At 37.1% G+C, this 20,639-nt stretch overlaps 2 protein-coding genes across 6 annotated transcripts in view; one reads left to right on the top strand and one right to left on the bottom strand.

Annotated features, from left to right (window-relative positions):
* The window catches only part of LOC117925220 (brefeldin A-inhibited guanine nucleotide-exchange protein 5), a 67,210-nt gene extending 61,445 nt beyond the window's left edge, over positions 1-5,765 (top strand). The window contains exons 30-34 of one of the 2 annotated variants that reach the window (XM_034844167.1): positions 2,839-2,955; positions 3,580-3,713; positions 3,836-4,145; positions 4,988-5,083; positions 5,315-5,765. In XM_034844167.1, coding sequence (XP_034700058.1) covers positions 2,839-2,955; positions 3,580-3,713; positions 3,836-4,145; positions 4,988-5,083; positions 5,315-5,377 — 720 coding nt within the window. In that variant the 3' untranslated portion in view covers positions 5,378-5,765. Of the gene's footprint in view, positions 1-2,838; positions 2,956-3,576; positions 3,714-3,835; positions 4,146-4,987; positions 5,084-5,314 lie in introns of both variants that reach the window. The other variant, XM_034844166.1, reaches the window with a different exon arrangement.
* Positions 5,766-6,216: 451 nt separating this feature from the next.
* The window catches only part of LOC117925221, a 46,781-nt gene continuing 32,358 nt past the window's right edge, over positions 6,217-20,639 (bottom strand). For 2 of the 4 annotated variants that reach the window (XM_034844168.1, XM_034844170.1), the window contains exons 9-11: positions 15,258-15,350; positions 14,636-14,755; positions 6,222-6,937 (exon numbers count right to left, since the gene is read on the bottom strand). In XM_034844168.1, the coding sequence (XP_034700059.1) occupies positions 6,590-6,937; positions 14,636-14,755; positions 15,258-15,350 (561 nt within the window). In that variant the 3' untranslated portion in view covers positions 6,222-6,589. Of the gene's footprint in view, positions 6,938-14,635; positions 14,756-15,257; positions 15,351-20,639 lie in introns of all 4 variants that reach the window. The other 2 variants (XM_034844169.1, XM_034844171.1) reach the window with 2 other exon arrangements.

Raw genomic sequence — 20,639 nt, 5'->3', positions numbered from 1 at the left:
GATCATCTCATTAGTTGGGACCTAGTGTGCAAAAGTCTAAGGGGGAAGGGGGTTTGAGGTTTTCTAATGTAAGTGTTGCTTTTTGGCATAAGGTGATATTGAGTATCTATGTGATTCACCTTAATGGTTGTCATGCTAACATGTTAAGAATATATCCCCTTTTAGGGAAGTGGCTTTCAAAGGGGAAGAGGGCCTCAACAACTACAACTTTCAGGAGCATTCCTCTCAATGTAATTTGGCTCAATTGGAATTTAGTGTGTGAATCAAAAGAGTCAAAAAAGCAAAGTGTGGAGCAAAGCTCCAAACTTCCAGTCTCTTTTTGTAGATGTATTGATCCCTATAGAGAGTAGAATTAGTTTTCTTTGTATAGTTTCAGTTTCATGTGGTGTTATATTGAGGTATAGATTTTTTTTGTATTTTGGAGAAAACTTATTCATTGGTCCTGTTTGATCAAAGTTTGTATATTTAGGAAGGATTCTTCATCTTTCACATGTACTTTTTAAATTCTTAAATAAATACTTTGTTCTTGGAAAAAAAAAAAAAAAGTCAAAGATATATGAGAATAACCAAAGTTTTTGTTACATAAAGATTTTAGATCTAGAAGGATGTTAGAAACATCTCCATGGATAAAATCATGAATTGAGACCAAAACTTACATATACAAAATCAACAAAATATAAAACAAAGTAGAATATAAATATGAAGCTAAACGAATTTTTTAAAATGGAGAAATTAAAATAAAAATGAAAAAAAATAAGGGAAAAAAGAAGAAGGTAAGAGAGAAAAAAAAGAACAAAGAAAAAGAAGAAACTATTGGAGTGCATGATGTACATTGTGGGGCCCAAATATTACAATCTTAAGTTTTTAGGAAAATTGATTATCTAATATAGTATCAAAACCTCGTTTGATGGGAAGTTGTCTTCAAACCTCTTAGCATGTTTATTTTCTCACTATATTATACCCATGTGTTAGCCCAAAAAGAGGCTACCCTTGAGGGAGGGTGTTGGAATGCATGATATACATTGTGGGTCTACAAGCTTAAGCTTTTTGGAAAATTGGTTATGCAACAGAACAGTGATCATATAATAAAACAATCTTGAAGAGACATCATACATGAAATAGTTTTTGACAAAAACGAATAGAAAAAGGAATCTAAAAGCGTTTGCTTGAGCTGACAAGTTACAAACTAGAAATATCTTCATGATATATTTGACTGAAAATGAAGAGGATGACTAGCATTTTCGTTTTTGTCAAAGGGCAAATAATTTATTGATATGAATTTTTAAATATAAGCATAGGATGAGGAATCCTTCTAAAAATTTAGAAGAAAGGATGATAAGAAAAATGGGTAAACTGCATAAGTAGCAACATAGCTTTCAAGGATGAAACAAGAACATGTATAAGATAGAGAAACAATGCACAACACAATGTGGTACAAATTCCCTTACAAAAGAAACCTCTACCTAGCTTCTCAGTTAGCTAATTGACCTGCTACTCGATTAGTTAAGCACAGAGACCACAACCCGAGTTACTAGCTACATCCAAAATTTGGTGAAGCTGCTTGGCGTACTTAAAAGAAAACACTCTCTGACTTTAGCATCCATGAGATCACAATAGTAGAATCCCATGCCACCCATAAATTGGGTAGATACAAAACCGTAGCCTGCAATAGTCCTTCATTAGAGTTAAAATCTGTCTCAGTGGCCAAGCCCTTTCCTGCTGGTTTCGAGAAGGCTCTCAACACTATAACATGGTGATCCCTAATCACACCTCTAATTCCCAACTGACTTGGGTTGGCAAAAGCATGCGAACTAAGTTTAAGTTAATCGAACCCACTAGATGCGGAATCCAAACAAGAAATCACTCACTGCCTATCCTCTTTGATCGACAAATCAAGTTCCAATCAAGCTATAGAATGCTCTAAGGAGTAACATAAAAATCTATGGAGATAGAAGCCCAGAGAGAGATAGAAATTATCAAGTGCCAAATAGATTCCCAAGTTCCTCCATCCAGCACAAAAATCCTTGAATTCCTCTCCTTCCAAACTGCTCATAACAAAGTGGATGACTCAATCTTTTAGGTATGTAGAGATACTAGATCCAGAAGGACATTGTGATTTCTTTTAGTTTGAAACAGAGCACTTGGTGAAGGGATGCCTGAACTTGGAGAAGCCAATCCTTAAAAATTATATTCTGGTTAGGTCTGTGTTAGTCTGCTAATTAGATATCCTAACAGAAGAATCTTGAAGAAGCATCATGTTTCAAATAGTTTTTGGGAAGAAAGAAAAGAAAAGGGGAAAACAAAGGGATTGAGAAAGGGTTTTCTTGAGTTGAGATAGAAAATGGAAACGTCTTCAGATACTGATGATAAATAAGTTGCCACAGAAATAAATAGATCTGGAAGGATGTTTTTGTTGGTTTCAGTTTGAAACTGAGTAGTGCAGCGAAGGGAGTGTTTGAACTTGGAGAAGCTAATATATATATATATATATGGTAGGTTTATGAAACAATTATATAATATTTGAAGAATATATTCCAATTAGGTCTGTGTAAGTGTCCTAATTGAACATTTCAAAGTAAGAAAATTGTTTAACTTGTTGAAATGTAGTTTTTTTTCTTGGAAAATTTGCTTGTATTTGTGCCAATAATTGTACTGCAAATATTGGAGTAATGGTCTATAATTGTGAATGATTCTGCCTGCAGTGCCTTCATTTCTTGGTATAGAATACAAATTCAGTTATACTGTACTGAATGCTGTTTCATCTGCTTGTTAAGTGACAGGATTTTTTATTTATTATTATATTCACTTCTTTTTTTCCTTGATCTAATACCATTATAGTTTCCTGATGCTGTGGAGCCTGATACTAAGGACAAGGAAGAAAATCTACTGTTGGGAACCATTAGGGGCAAATGTGTCACTCAATTATTACTTCTGGGTGCCATTGATAGCATCCAGGTATGAATCTGGTTATTGTTTTTTTTAACATTACTCTTTTCATTCCTCTCAGTTTGATGAATTCCACCTTTTTAGTAATGTCGGATCTGTTCAAAACCAACTTGATGAAATTTTGTACAAACTTGTAAGGCTGGTCCAACAGCTGCAAGGCTGTAGCATCCTTAGATATTTTTCTGTTCTTCTCAATGCCTTCATTAGACCCGCTGGTTTTCAATTTACATCTATTGCTTTAGAAAGATTTGGTACTGCATCATTTGATTGTTCAGAAGTGCTTTCTCATTAAAATATCCACCATTCCAACAGCTGCAAGGCTGTAGCATATTTGGATATTTTTCTGTTCTTCTGAATGCCTTCATTAGACCCGCTGGTTTTCAATTTACATCTATTGCTTTAGAAAGATTTGGTACTGCATCATTTGATTGTTCAGAAGTGCTTTCTCATTAAAATATCCACCATTCCAACAGCTGCAAGGCTGTAGCATATTTGGATATTTTTCTGTTCTTCTGAATGCCTTCATTAGGCTCACTGATTTTCAATTTATCTTTCTGTTGCTCTAGAGGGATTTGGTACTGCACCATTTGATTGTTCAGAATTGCTTTCTCATTAAAATATTTACTGTAGAAGAAATACTGGAGCAAGTTGAACGGATCACAAAAGGTTACCATAATGGAAATCTTATTAGCTGTGTTGGAGTTTGCTGCTTCATATAATTCATATACTAACCTAAGAATGCGCATGCACCATATTCCTGCTGAGAGGTAGTGTATTTCTTTTCAATTTTTTTGTTTTTTTGTTTTTTTTTTAATAAGTTTTGCATTTGAATCTTTTCCCCCTTGTAACCTTGAACTGCAAGACTGATAACCAATTCATGATTGGATAGGCCACCTTTGAATCTTCTTCGTCAGGAGTTAGCAGGAACCTGCATATATCTAGACATATTACAGAAGACAACTTCAGGATTGAATTACAAAAAAGAGGAAGATCTGGAATCTAATGGTTCTCAGGGTGATTCAAGCTTCACTGAAAGTTTTAATGCAGATGAGAAACTTGTAGGAATAGCCGAAGAGAAACTGGTGTCTTTCTGTGGACAGATTCTGAGGGAGGCATCTGACCTCCAGTCTACTGTGGGGGAAACAACTAATATGGATATTCATAGAGTTCTGGAGTTACGTTCTCCGATCATTGTTAAGGTATGAAACATATATGCTGGAGTCTTGCTTCTCTGTGATCTATTGCTCAATTTGGAGTGTAACAGCTGAATCATTTAGTTTTTATATACTAACTTCAGCCTTATGATGTAAGAGCAACCTTCTGTGATATCTTTTGAAGGTGCAAAATTCATAGTAAATAGTGATGGAATCTGCTTATGGTATTAGAATTTTGGAAAACATTGGTTCAATTTGTCAACCTTCATCTGCCTTTTCAAGAAAAGAAAAAATGGATGTTTTCTTCCGGTCTCTGATCATTGCATTTACTGCAAGATAGGTGGCAGGACCATCTTCTTCACAATCACTCATGGTCACAGTCATCCTTGACTCAACGTCAATTATCTATGAAGCAATATTGGCCTTTAGCTCCTCATAAATGATGCTACTACTTTGTATTTCCATCCTTACCAAATGCAACTGCTCCTGTGATTGCATTGGTCATGCTTCGAGTATAAACTGTGCTAGACAACAGACTCGGTCATCCCATGTCACAACAACCAGCCTTCCCCTTGCATTAAAGTCTATTTTCCTTTTACTTAATATTAGTTAGTTCTTACTATTGTGCACTGCGGCTTGCCTCATATATGGTTCAACTTTTAGGCTAAGAGGACAACCAGGTGAAGTAATATTCCTTTGCTTTGGATATAGAACGCTAAAAAAATCCTTATCTCAATCTTTGGGTGTGATGGTATTGACCTCATTTTAATGATCATATTATCATAATATAATTGCTGTTGGTTGACAAATTGTCTTGACCCCTTGTCCTGTTAAATCTATGGATTGCAGTGACAACAGAAATGATTTCTTTAAGTTTTCATCTTCAGGTGCTGAAAAGCATGTCCTTTATGAACAATCAGATTTTCAGAAGACACTTGAGAGAGTTCTATCCCTTGGTTACTAAACTTGTATGCTGTGACCAGGTAATCTCCCTCTTCTAAACAACTGTTCTGATTAAAGCATATTATTGATTCATTTGGGGAGCATCTTTACAATATGACAAATCATCATTCCACGTGAATATTTTATTTGAAACTTCCAAATCAGTGCAATGCAGTGATTCCTACTATAAAGTTTTGCCCATACATATTAGTTGCCAGTTGGTGATTAGCAACTCATATTATTGAAATTCTGATCTTTCTGGATCTGTTCAGATGGATGTTCGAGGAGCTCTAGGAGATCTCTTCAGCACACAATTGAATGCTCTCCTACCATAGTAATGGTTCAGCGAAGCTATCAAATTTGATCTATAAGGGATGATTTTCAGGACCACTGCACACCTGGAAGCTCAACATGTCATTTTACAGCTGATTCTTCAGCAGATTGTCCAGACCTTTAGATTATAAGTGTATCAATTGCACTTTTTGTTTCATCACTTGTCCTTTTTATGCTTTGACCAGAATCGCATGTTTTTCTTTCTTTTCTAGGTGGTGTTGATGGTTGGGGTGGGAAAAGTGAAAATTAGCATCATTAATATACATTTTAGTTGCCTGTAGTATATGGGAATAGAGACCTTCCATATCCTTGCACGGCCATGTATACCATGTAGAAACCAATTTTTCTTACTTCAATATATATACAAAGAGAAGTAGCATTTTTTGAAAATTTTCTCATATTTGGTTCAATTAGATAATTGCAGAATGCTTCATAAATTCATCTCATGCTAGCTCTAATTATAAAAATGGTTTATCATGATTTCCACGCCCTCCACATCCTCTCAAAATCACATGCAACTACTTGCCATAACATTCACTTGTGCCACATTAGAAATCATTTACGAGCATATTTGAAGTGTGTTTGGGAGTGATTCTATAAAACTTTTTCTAACATTGTTAACACTTGAGTGATGAAATTTTTTTTTAAGTATAAAAAATATTAAAAGCACTTCCTAGAATCACTATCAATCAGCCACTTACATGGGTTGGCAGTCTGCTCCACTTTGTTGGAAGTGGAGCTGGATTCTAGGATTGAGCAGGGTTGGAACGGCTCCAGCATCCATGATGCCAGACTCTTTGGATTGGATCTGCCATGTGTTCTAGACTTTGTATTGCACTTGTACCAGTTGCAATGAGTAGTTCCTCCCAGACCATACCTTTCCATTCAAGTTTCCAGACAAGAACTATTTACACAATTTACTGCTGTACAAAATAACTTTTACCAATTATCTCTGCAGCATCCATTATTCAAATAAGCAAAACAAGACTGAGCAGCCACAAGGTCATCAGGATCAGTTGTAGTTGTGACACCTTGTCCAGTCTTTAAGCTGATCAGATGTGAGCCCTTTCAGTCGAGGCTTCCTCCCTATGCTCCCCAGTCAATCTTTCTATTCAGCAAAAAAAAATAGCTGTTTTATATAAAAATTTAAACCAATTTTTCCAAAGCAATGCTTACTTGCTTTGGAGGGCTGTTGGCAGCTGTTCAATATAAAATCAATCATTCCCGTTGACTCCATGCCTTTTAGGCAAGGTCCTGTCTTCCAATAAGAAGAGATATCGAAATCTTGAATCAAATGATAGAATACTGAAGCTCCGAGCACTAAGGAGCCTCCGCTTGGGATTTGATGAACAATCTCTAACCACTGCAGCTTGTTCTGGGGAGAGGAATTGACAGATCCACTCAGGGAGCAGAGAGTCCTCTACAATACCTTTGGCAAAGCAGTACAAGAACTTTGGCACCAATAGTTTCCCTTTGTTGCTTATTCCGACAGATGCTTGCACATAATCCTTCAATGACTTCTTTAGAGTCTCGTTCACATTTCCAGGCTTGAAGATTCTCACCTGAATTAGAAAACGAAAAAAAAAAAAAAAAAAATCAAGGTACCTCAAGATGATGGAGAACAAGTTTTTCAAGGAAAAGAATTACTTTCCACCAACAAAAGAAGCTACAGATAATTTGTTTATATATATATATATATATATATATATATATATATATATATATATATGTAAACCTTTAATCCAATAGAAGTATATAAGATCACAAATAGCCAAGCAAACAAATACAATAGGCGCATACTTTACCATGTAAGAAATATACAAGTAGCACCAGTAGCCAAAAGAACAAATACAATAGTCATAAAACTTACTGCAAAGTAGTATACAAGAAGCACCATTAGCCAAAGTAACCTTCACTATTAGTTTAATCTAAAAAAGATAAATTCCCTATTTCCACAAAATCACTCAATCAAACAAGGAGAGATTTGAGAAAAAAATATATATATTAAAAGACACTGTGATGGGGGAAAGCCTTTTAAAGTTTATTCAAAGAAGAAAGGGAAGACCTAAGTAAACTTTAAGTAGGATTAATGTTAATTAGAATTGAATAGGGATTGGTATTTGTTGGAGTCTAATTAGGATTAGCTAATTGAGTTATAATATAATTAGAATTTGAGTCACGATAGGTTATTAGAGTCCTAGTAAACTTTGGATTTCTTAGAGAAGCCTATAAATAGGCTAATCAATGTAAATCAAAGGGATGAATTTTGATGAATAATATTATACTTTCTTTCATTGCAAGGTTGCAACCCTCAATGGTGAGACTCCATTGATTTTCTTCTAGGTGAGACTCCTAGAAGGCCTTAGTGAGACTCTAAGGTTTTCCATCTTTTCTTCATTGTTTCTTCTTTCTCTCTATTTCTTATCTTATAATTTTCTCTACCATAGAGTTTATTCCTTGTTCCTCTCCTTACACCCTAAAAATAAAACCCTAGCCCACCTACCCTTGAGTGTAGGCAACCATCCTAGGGTTGTCCTACATCAATTTTGGTATCAGAGCCAAAATTCTTGGCTTGAAGGCATATGCAATTAAGGAGCGGAGCAACTTATGCAAGCATGAGTTCCAAAAAAACTTCTAGCAATCAAGATGCCGCTACAATACCCTTGGAGGAAATTTCAGCCACACAACAATCCCATCAAGATGCTATAATACAACTAAATAGCAAACTTGATGAGATCATGAAGTTATTAGAAAAGAGCCAAGAAAAACGACCAATTGAAGAGGAGATCGCAAGTCATCAATTTAGACAATCGCCAAATCGATCACGCGAAGAACAAGACAATTTTATGATGGGGAATCAAAGAAGGGCCAAACTTTTTGAGCTAGATGATGATGTGACAAAAAAGGTACGTCTTGAAGTTGCTGAATTTTATGGAAAACTAAATCCAACAGCTTTTCTTGATTGGATTATGTCAATGGAAGATTACTTTGATTGGTATGCAATGCCCGAAAATAGAAAAGTTCGTTTTGTGAAGGCAAAGTTGAAAGGAGCAGCACGTCTATGGTGGCATAACATTGAGAATCAAGCTCATAGAACTGGCCAACCGCCTATTGACACATGGGACGAGATAAAGTTGAAGATGAAGGAGCACTTTCTCCCAACTGATTATGAACAACTTATGTATACAAAATTGTTTTCCCTTAAACAAGGTCCCAAGTCCGTTGAAGAATATACAGAAGAATTCCATGAATTGAGCATTCGAAATCAAGTGCGGGAAAGTGATGCTCAACTTGCAACCCGCTACAAAGCTGGACTTCGAATGGAGATTCAACTTGAGATGATAGCTGCACACACTTATACCGTAGATGACGTTTATCAACTAGCCCTCAAAATAGAAGAAGGCCTCAAATTCCAGGTTTCCAGGCATCCAAGTTCACAAATTGGGAGCACTTTCTCCAACAGGACAGCAAGCAAACCTTTAAGCACATCAAACTTCAGAACTCCTAATCATGTGAATGGTGGGGGCAACACTCAACAAACTTCGAATGTGGCTTATAAGAATGGTAATAAGGGGCAAAATTCAACGAGTAATGGAGATAGAAAAGTAGACGTGACTCCTTTATGCTTTAAGTGCGGTGGGCATGGTCATTATGCTGTTGTATGCCCAACCAAAAGTTTACACTTTTGTGTTGAAGAACCAGAATCTAAATTGGAAAGTTACCCAAAGGAAGAAGAGACCTACAATGAAGATGAAGTTAGTGAAGAATTTGACTACTATGATGGTATGACGGAAGGACATAGTCTTGTAGTACGACCTTTATTAACCGTTCCAAAAGTAAAAGGAGAAGAAGATTGGCAACGTACTAGCATTTTCCAAACACGTATTTCTTGCCAAGGGAGATTATGCACCATGATCATTGATGGAGGTAGCAGTTTGAACATAGCTTCACAAGAACTTGTTGAGAAGCTAAACCTTAAAACAGAGAGACATCCAAATCCATTCAGAGTAGCATGGGTTAATGACACCTCTATCCCGGTAAGTTTTCGTTGTTTAGTAACATTCCTTTTTGGTAAGGACTTTGAAGAGTCTGTATGGTGTGAGGTCTTACCCATTAAAGTAAGTCATATTTTACTTGGAAGACCTTGGCTCTTTGATAGAAAAGTTCAACATGACGGCTATGAAAATACATATGCTCTCATACACAACGGACGTAAGAAAATCCTTCGTCCAATGAAAGAAGTCCCTCCAATTAAGAAGTCAGATGAGAATGCACAACCAAAAAAGGTACTTACTATGTGTCAATTTGAAAATGAGAGCAAGGAAACTAAAGTTATTTTTGCTTTAATGGCTCGGAAAGTGGAAGAATTTAAAGAACAAGACAAGGAATATCCAGCAAACGCACGTAAAATCCTTGATGACTTTTCTGACTTGTGGCCTGCAGAGTTACCTAATGAACTCCCTCCTATGCGTGACATATAACATGCCATTGATTTGATTCCTGGATCATCATTACCAAATTTACCAGCCTACAGAATGAATCCAACAGAGCATGCTGAATTGAAAAGGCAAGTTGATGAATTACTTACTAAAGGCTTTATTCGTGAAAGCCTAAGTCCTTGTGGAGTTCCTGCCCTAATAACACCAAAGAAGGATGGATCATGGCGGATGTGTGTGGATAGTCGTGCAATCAACAAAATCACAATCAAGTATCGATTTCCATTTCCAAGACTTGATGACATGCTAGATATGATGGTTGGATCAGTAATCTTCTCAAAGATTGATCTAAGAAGTAGATATCATCAAATGCGTATTAGACCAGGGGATGAATGGAAGACATCTTTCAAAACTAAGGATGGATTGTATGAGTGGTTAGTCATGCCGTTTGGACTAACCAATGCTCCAAGTACCTTCATGCGGATTATGACGCAGGTATTAAAACCTTTTATTGGACAGTTTGTTGTTGTCTATTTTGATGATATTCTTATCTATAGTCGATCTTGTGAAGATCATGAGGAACACTTGAAGCAAGTAATGCGCACTCTTAGGGCTGAAAAGTTTTACATTAATTTGAAAAAATGTACTTTCATGAGCCCTAGTGTTGTATTTCTTGGCTTTGTTGTATCTTCTAAGGGTGTTGAAACAGATCCGGAGAAGATCAAAGCTATTGTTGATTGGCCAGTACCAACAAATATCCATGAGGTGCGAAGCTTCCATGGAATGGCTACATTCTATCGACGATTTATTCGAAATTTCAGCTCTATTATGGCCCCAATTACTGAATGCATGAAACCTGGTTTATTTATTTGGACCAAGGCAGCCAACAAGGCATTTGAAGAAATCAAATCCAAGATGGTGAACCCTCCTATCCTATGCCTACCAGACTTTGAGAAAGTATTTGAGGTGGCCTGTGATGCTTCCCATGTGGGAATTGGAGCAGTCCTTAGCCAAGAGGGACATCCTGTGGCTTTCTTTAGTGAGAAGCTCAATGGGGCAAAGAAAAAATACTCCACATATGATCTTGAATTCTATGCAGTGGTGCAAGCAATTAGGCATTGGCAACATTATCTCAGTTACAAGGAATTTGTTTTGTATTCAGATCATGAAGCCTTGCGATATCTTAATTCTCAAAAGAAGCTTAACTCTCGACATGCAAAATGAAGTAGTTTTCTTCAACTGTTTACCTTTAATTTAAGGCATTGTGCAGGAATTGAAAATAAAGTAGCTGATGCCCTTAGCAGGAAGGCCCTTCTCTTAGTAAACATGTCAACCACTACAATTGGATTTGAAGAATTAAAGCATTACTATGACAATGATGCTGATTTTGGAGATGTTTATTCCTCTCTTTTGAGTGGTTCAAAAGCAACATGTAGTGATTTCCATATTTTAGAAGGGTACTTGTTTTATAAAAATCGTTTATGCTTACCAAGGACTTCTCTACGTGATCATATCATATGGGAACTTCATGGAGGCGGAATGGGTGGACATTTTGGACGAGATAAGACCATTGCTTTGGTGGAAGATCGCTTCTTTTGGCCTAGTTTAAAGAAGGATGTTTGGAAGGTTATCAAACAATGTCGAGCATGTCAAGTAGGAAAAGGTTCAAAGCAAAATACGGGGTTATATACGCCATTACCAGTTCCTTCCAAACCTTGGGAAGACTTGAGCATGGATTTTGTACTTGGATTACCAAGGACACAACGGGGCTTTGATTCTATATTTGTTGTGGTTGATAGATTTTCCAAAATGGCACATTTTATCCCATGTAAGAAGGCTTCAGATGCTTCTTATGTTGCTGCCTTATTCTTTAAAGAAGTAGTTCGATTGCATGGATTACCACAATCCATTGTTTCTGATCGCGATGTCAAGTTTATGAGCTATTTTTGGAAAACCTTGTGGGCCAAGATAGGTACTCAATTAAAATTTTCAAGTTCTTTTCATCCTCAAACTGATGGACAAACAGAAGTTGTCAATCGCAGTCTTGGCAATCTTTTGAGATGCATTGTGAGAGATCAGTTGAGAAATTGGGATAATGTCTTACCACAAGCCGAATTTGCTTTCAATAGTTCCACTAATCGTACTACTGGGTACTCACCTTTTGAAGTGGCATATGGGCTAAAACCTAAGCAACCTGTTGATCTTATACCATTACCTACTTCTGTCCGCACCAGCCAAGATGGTGATGCATTTGCACGTCATATACGAGATATACATAAAAAGGTACGAGAAAAAATCAAGATCAATAATGAGAACTATAAAGAGGCAGCAGATGCACATCGAAGATATATTCAGTTTCAAGAAGGTGATCTAGTGATGGTTCGTTTACGACCAAAAAGATTTCATCCGAACACATATCAAAAGCTTCAAGCTAAGAAAGCGGGTCCATTTCGGGTACTAAAGCGGTTGGGTGAGAATGCTTATTTGTTAAAGCTCCCTTCAAACTTGCATTTTAGTCCAATATTTAATGTGGAAGATTTGTATATCTACCATGGCCATCACAACGATGTAAGTGAAGAGTTGGATCTTCAAGTACCACCTACTCTTAGCCCACGTCCTGAGATCGAGTATGTTCTTGATGATCAACTTGTGTCTACTCGACAAGGTGGATACCAAAAATTTTTGGTGAAATGGCGAGGCAAACCACATTCTGAGAATACATGGATTACGACAACGGATTTTCAGAAGATTAACCCCGATCTCTATGAATTGTATCAAGCATCTAACTCGTCGGAGCCGAGTTCTTTCAAGCCGGGGAGAATTGATGGGGGAAAGCCTTTTAAAGTTTATTCAAGGAAGAAAGGGAAGACCTAAGTAAACTTTAAGTAGGATTAATATTAATTAGAATTGAATAGGGATTGGTATTTGTTGGAGTCTAATTAGGATTAGCTAGTTGAGTTATAATATAATTAGAATTTGAGTCATGATAGGTTATTAGAGTCCTAGTAAACTTTGGATTTCTTAGAGAAGCCTATAAATAGGCTAATCAATGTAAATCAAAGGGATGAATTTTGATGAATAATATTATACTTTCTTTCATTGCAAGGTTGCAACCCTCAATGGTGAGACTCCATTGATTTTCTTCTAGGTGAGACTCCTAGAAGGCCTTAGTGGGACTCTAAGGTTTTCCATCTTTTCTTCATTGTTTCTTCTTTCTCTCTATTTCTTATCTTATAATTTTCTTTACCATAGAGTTTATTCCTTGTTCCTCTCCTTACACCCTAAAAATAAAACCCTAGCCCACCTACCCTTGAGTGTAGGCAACCATCCTAGGGTTGTCCTACATCACACTGATTCTTCGCACACCAACCTATTAAACATTCTCCATTTCACCCTCTCCAAATGCACTAGACAAGCAATGGGGCCATCCTCCATCAAAGCCTCTGTCACAGCCTTTTCTTTCCTCCACAATATTGTCATGTTAATAGGCAAAGATACTTTGATAGAATGAGGTAACATCCAAGACACCCTGAACAAGGCAAATGATAACGACCAGAAATTGTGCACATCCAGAACGAATAAGGACTTCGAATAGTCAATTCATCTATTTGCATGCAAAGGCAGAACCCATTTAACCAAAGATCCCTATTTCATGAGTTGATTGGCAGTAAGGATCTCCCATAATACCTGCTACATTAAGAAGCCAACCTTTTAAGAAGCATTAAATTCTACAGCTCTATAGCTGCTCTCTCCTTCCCCTACAAAGAAGTTGTCTTTCTTAAAGAGCCTTCATACCAACCTCACTCCCACACTCAAATGGTAATAGAATGAATAATTTGTAATTTCAACTCTTAACTACTAATCACAAAATTTTTAAAAAAAACTTAGGCTTGTTTGGGAACTATTCTCGAAAATAATTATCTATTCTTTAGAATAGAAAATAGTTTTCTAACTTAAAAAAATATGTTTGATAATTTTTCAACTAAAAATAATTTTTTGAGAATTTGTTATGGGAATAGGTTATTTTTTGAACAAATTTGATGTGTTTTCAAGTGTTTTTTGTAGAGTATTGTGATAAATAATTAAAAAAAATGGAGAATACTTTGGAAAATTTTGCATTCTACGTAATAATTTCATGAAGAATAAGTTGAGAAAACTATCTTACACATTTAAGTTCCAAACTGAATTTTGTTCCTGAAAACAATTAAGAACTCTTTTTAAAAATTGTTCTGAAAAACTGTCTTTTGAGAACCGTTTTTTAAAACATTGTCAAACAAGCCCTTTCCAATGCCCCCTACCACTTCCCTCTTAAGGCCCTGGAAGAAACCCATCTGGGAACCATTAACCAATATAAAATCTGGCTATGAAAATGAAAGTTCTAATCCATCCAATCAAATCCTGAGCAAAGCCATTTTAACTCTACAAGCAATAAATCTTAACTAACATGATCATAAGCCTTATCAATCTCCAACTCACAGACAGACTGACACTCTAACCCTTTATCAGAGAGTCAATGACTTCATTCACAACAAGAACCATATCCAATATCTACTACATAATTGTGTAGACTCAAGGCACCACCATCTTATGAAGTGTATTATCTACTGTCATACTTGCCTCCTCAAATCTTAGCAGTAAGTTTGCTACAGTATTTTTTCTCATTCTCTGATAGGAAGCTTTTCTGTTATTCTAGTCACATGTTCAATCAACAATGAAACAAAGAAAGTGATCCACCTGATGGGCATGTATTTTGCTAACATGATTCTTTAATAAAGAAATATCTCAATCAGGCAAAATGGAAACAAGCAGCAAAAGAGCCCTTACTGCAGGCGAGGAATGCATCCCACAACTCAGTGCAAAAGTTATGAGAGGCTCTGGATGATCGATTGAATATTTTTTCTGCTCCTCAGATACCTTGAATTTATGGAGAGCAAGAAGCAAGGCCTGACATTAAATAATGTAAGTAAGATGTTTGTTATACAGCAATACAGATGCAGATTTATCAATATTTGAACAAAATTTAAAAGAAGCTGGCAAAAGTGAATTTGCAAGTTCTGATCACTTTTCACAAGAAACAGAACCAGAATTGATACTTTGGCTTCTCTATTTTGAAAAGAATACAAAAGATTAAGATAAATTTCAAAAAAACATATTAGATGCTTCCCATGAGAATCAAGAGTAATGTTGTTCACACTGAACAACAATGATATTGCCATGCTGAACCATCAATAAAGCTCATCCTTCTAATAAGGTTGAAGGCCCAGCTCGTTGGGGAAGGGTTCACACACTTGGTGGCAAATGCCTATATATTTACATAGATCATACCCAATGGAACAGGCTCATCCAACAAAAGATTTACATCAATGAGTCAGCATGGTTTTATCAACTATTATGAGCAAAAAATTTTACTGGAGCAGGGAAGGCCATATTTAAAGAAGGTGCATACTATTTGTGGGCGATGAGCTGGAGGCTTCATCTTCAGAACAATGAACTCAATGTCAACTGCATTGAAAGAGTGCCCTCCTACTGTGTAAGCAGCCTGCATGCCATTGGGATATCACATTTAACATAAATATATAACATACGTACATAGATACCGTTAGAATTTATATTATTTTGTAATGTTATGTTATGAGTTATTTTCTTTATTAATTATCAGGGATATATTCAATCTTGGTTAAAATATAAATAGATACCTGGTTTTCTTCTTCTTTCTTCTTCTTTATTTTTTCTTAATTCTAATTTTACAAAAAAAAAAATGACTTCTAACTTGGTATCAGGGCAGCAATCAATCCTAGAGTTTATTGTAGATTGGAAAAAACATTCCCACCCCCATGCCCAAAATAAAAAAAATAAAATAAAATAAAAAATAAAAACAAAGAAGATTGGATGCACTTTGATACTTCCTTGGGATTGAGGTAGGTTGTTCATTCTTGTCATAATATCTTATTGCCTTAGTGAAAATATGTTAATGATACTTCCATGGGAAGAATGTTTGCTCCTCCAAGAGACCACATGAGAAGACTATGTTTGATTGGTTCCCTCCTAGTAAAGTTAAATTTCGATAGGTGCTCTCTGAATAATCCTGAACAATTAAGTATAAGAGCCATGATTAGAGATCATTGGAGTGCAGTATTGAGGGCTCACCCTAAAGCTTCCAGAATGAGTTCAACTATTGAGGTAGAGATACCAGCATTACTGGAGGGCTTGCTACAGCCCAAAGCTTTGGGTAAATGTAGAGGGAGATTCTGTTGTTAATTTTTAGGTGTCTAATAAGGAGAGAAACTATCTGATCAAAAAAATAAATAAATAAATAAGGAGAGAAACTCATGGAAGTTCAATAATTAGCTTCACAAAATTATAGATATTGGTAGTAAGGCGGGATGCTTCTTTTCTTGGGTTCCTTCCCTAGCTATCAAGCTATAGACCAATTACTCAAACAAGGAGCAAAACATGTAGTCTCTTTTGTAAGAGACATTTTTCCTCTCTAAGTGTATTTAATGTGTATGCCTACAGTCTTTGCAGATAAATTTAGTTTTTTGTGGAGTAAGATATCTTTTTTTTTCTTATACGTGTGTGTGTGTGTGTGTGTGTGTGTGTGTTTTCTTACTCTTCTTTCTGAGATTGTTCTTTTAGGTGATTAACCTGTTGGTACGGATACAGATTCTATGGTTAGACTTTATGAAGAACAAGCAGAGTTAGTGATGGTAGATGCTATCAATTTTAGGCGTTCTCTTATTATATTATCTCTTTGCCTATCAGGAAAAAATAAATAAATAATTGATGTTGGATGCTATCAATGTCTTATTGGAAATTAATGTGTTACAGTTACTCATCTAGATATTACTTGTCTTATTTGATTAGCCAGAACATCCAGGTCCTTTGACAATCTCATTTTGAGGTCAGTTGTTGTATTTTGTGTTATCTCAAGGGGGCATCTGAAAACGGCCTAAGCCCTCTTCTTCTGTATTTGTGATTGGTTTTGTGATTGGTCTTACATCTGGCTGTTGCACCTCAGTTAAGGGTAATATTGTTACTCAGCACAATAAGAAACAGATTATGGTTACTCATTCTAGTGCTAAGCTTGAGGACAGTACTAATGTTTTTGAGATGTCAAGAGTTTGCAATTCCTAAAGAATTGACCATTAATGTTCACTCCCAATGTACTTTGACAATTTTCATTTCATTCAAGATTTGTTGATGCTAGAATATGTTTTTACACCTTAACTACGCTCTGATGACAGTTACGCAACATTATTAGGAAAACATCGGCTCATAGTACCTCTCATTGAGTATGTTCCAATGTAAACATGTTTAACCCCTATGTTCCAGCTTGAGGGGAGGTGTTAAGAGTTATTGCATTTATTAATCATGGGGGTATTATTGTTTTTGCTTAACAATATAAATATATGAGAAGGCATAAGGAGGTCTAATTAGACAAACTTAAATATTTTTTTCAGCCAAATATACACTGTGAGCCCATTATCTAATATTTTAAGTTTTTGGGTTAAATTAATAGCTCAACATGAGTCTTGAGTTCAAGTCCCACTCAAGTCTCTTTATCTATTTATTCTCCATCCATTTATCTATACTCTATGATCCATGATTAACCTCTCCACATGCTGGTACAGGGTTACATATGAAGGGAGGTATTAGCACAATATATATTGTAGGCTCGTTACCTAATAATTTAAACTTTTGGGTTAAATTGGTAGCATAATAATTTCTATATTTTCTGATTTGCCAAATTTGCCGATTTATTTTATGTCTATTTTCCAGTTGCCTAGGGTGGTTAGAATCAAATTGGAGAAGATCCAAGGGGGCTTTTTGTGGGGTGGTGGGGCTCTTGAGCAAAAACCGCACTTAGTAAGATGGCCAACTGTGTGTTTAGACAAAAGAAGCGGAGGGTTGGGGGTTAAGAGTCTTGGGGCTTTCAATAGGGCTCTCCTTGGCAAATGGGTTTGGCGCTTTGCAAATGAAAGAAAGGCACTTTGGAACCAAGTGATTAGAGGGAAATACGGGGAGGAAAGAGGAGGGTGGAGATCTTGTGAAACTAGGGAGGCCTACGGAGTTGGGTTGTGGAAGGCAATAAGTAAAATGGGACATCTAGTAACCCCTTCTTTTGGCTTTGTGGTGGGTGATGATGAGAAGGTGAAGTTTTGGAAAGACAAGTGGTGTGAAACCATCCCTTTGTGCGAAGCTTTTCCTTCTTTATTTGCTTTAGCTTCGAACAAAGAGGCTTGGGTAAATGAAGTGTGGACAGCCGAGGGGGGAAGGGGGAGAAGTTGGAACCCTTGTTTCAATAAACCTTTCAACAATTGGGAGTTGGAAGAAGTGGAAAGGTTGTTTTGTTGCTTGGAGGGGAAGAAGGTTAGGGTGGATGAGGAGGATAGGGTGAAGTGAATGGAATCAAAGGATGGGGTTTTCTCGGTAAAATCTTTGTGTAGAACCATGCAGCCGGGGTCTCTTGCTTTTTTCCCTTCGAAGATTATATGGAACTCTTGTGTGCAGCCCAAACTGAGCTTTTTTGCGTGGGAGGCTTCTTGGGGGAGAGTTCTAACCTTGGATCGTCTGCAAAAGAGAGGTTGGGTTATGGCAAATAGATGTTTTTTATGCCATAAGTGTGAGGAGTCAATTGACCACCTTCTCATTCATTGTGAAAAAACAAGGGAAGTGTGGATGTTGTTCCTTTCTTTTTTTGGAGTTTCGTGGGTTTTTCCTCTTTCGGTCAAGGAAACCCTTTTAGGATGGAGGGGCTCTTTTGTGGGAAAGAAGAGGAAAGTGGCGTGGCAATTGGAACCATTATGCTTGTTTTGGGTTAAATGGAAGGCTAGAAATTCAATTGCTTTTGAGGATTGCGGGCTGTCCATTCAAAGGCTGAAAGTATCTTTTGTGTATTTATTGTGGTCGGAAACCAAATTGTGGATAAAAGATGGTACTTCGACCTTAATAGATTTTATAGAGTGGTGTGTATGCGTTAAGGGAGAGGATTTTTTTTGTTTTTTCCCTTGTTGTATGGGCCTTTTTGAAAGGGGGTAAGTCCCTTTATACTGTAATTCGGTGGGTCGCTATTTTAGCGCCTCTTTGCAATACAATTATATACTTATTGATCAAAAAAAAAAAAAAAATTCTATATTTTCTTTTTCTTCTTCTCAATCTCAACCTTGATCTCACAAGTTTTCTGCTTGAGACACACACATAAAAGAAACTTATAAAAATTTATGACCATAGTAGCATCATTTTGTGGGCAGAAGACAGAACAGGCACATAATCCAAAGGTGAGCCAAAAAAAACTGAGACAGAGATAGAGAGCAATATGGAGAAGAATTTTTCCCTTTTTTTTTTTGATAGGAAACAGCAATGAATTATATTGAAATAGAAATTAAGAAATACAATAGAAGGATGAGGAATCCTCCCACAAACGAAAGCTAAACATATTTGTTGAATATAATGTATTTATAGTATATAATCTTTCCTTGTTAATATAGGTCACATGTATGGTAGTTAGGACTCCTAGTCTTGTATATATATATATCTTTCAATTGTAAGTAGACACTACATGAATGAGAATTAAGGTTTTTCTTCTTTCTTGTTCTCTCTCAACATGGTATCAGAGCCAAGGAAGAAAACCTAATTCTTTCTTGTTTCCCGTGTCATCAACTCCAGGAAACCTTCCGGTGATCGTGTTTCATTCTGGTCACCTTCCCCATCTCCCAATACTTTCCGGTCAGTCGGATCGTCGACAGAAACCACTCACCGCCGGCGAACTTTTCCGGCGACATATTTTTCCGACACCGACCATACCAGAAGGAGCGCCTGGAGGAGATCTCCAACTTTTGTGAAGGCACCGGCACCAAAAGAGCATCCACGCGTCGTCCACGCGCAATTTTCCGGCCGGCGGCTTCATCTCACGCGCCGGCGCGTGAGGGCACGTGAGGCCTTTTCCGGTGACGCGCCTCCTCCTCCAGCTTCGCCTGACGCCGACCAGCCTCCCTACCTCCCTGGTTCTCCCATCCGAGCCCTGCACGTACCTCTTTTGGGGATTTTTGTCTCCGTCGGCCTTCCAAACAGTCTTTCCAGCGAAGCTCCGACTACTTTTTCTCCACTCCAATCCCTGCACGTGCCTTGGGAAGTGTTCTTCTACCTTTCTAGTGGTACCACGCCGCGATCTGAGGCCGTCTCCCTTTTTCGGTGGTGCCACGCCGCAATCTAAAGCCGTATTAGGGCTCTCTTCGATCCAAACATACTTCATTCTCCAGATAAGTGAATATGGCTACTAAAACTTCCATTTTTTCCTCTGTCATATCTGGATCTCCTATGATTACTTCAGAGAAATTGGTTGGCAGTGAAGATTATCTTTCCTGGTCTGCCTCTGTTGAACTTTGGTTTATGGGTCAAGGATATGAGGATCACTTGATTACACAGGAGACAGATATCCCTGAGGTTGACTGCGTACAGTGGAGGAAGATAGATGCACAGTTATGTAGTGTATTATGGCAATCGGTTGATCCCAAGATTCTTCTTCATCTTCGGGCCTACAAAACTAGTTTTAAATTTTGGACTCAGGCCAAAGGATTATACACGAATGATATCCAGCGTCTTTATAAGGTGGCTTCTGCTATTGTCCATATCAGCCAACAGGACTTGGATCTATCTACTTATATTGGCCAGATTGCCTCTCTTAAGGAGGAGTTCTTGACTGTGATGCCTCTTACTCCTGATGTTGGGGTTCAACAAACACAGCTTGACAAGTTCTTCATGGTTCTTACTCTTATTGGCCTCCGTCCGGATCTTGAGCCTGTCCGCGATCAGATTCTTGGCAGTTCAT

This window comes from Vitis riparia, chromosome 11, assembly GCF_004353265.1.
Source record: "Vitis riparia cultivar Riparia Gloire de Montpellier isolate 1030 chromosome 11, EGFV_Vit.rip_1.0, whole genome shotgun sequence".
NCBI lineage: Eukaryota > Viridiplantae > Streptophyta > Magnoliopsida > Vitales > Vitaceae > Vitis > Vitis riparia.
This window is presented reverse-complemented; position numbering and strand designations above follow the sequence as displayed.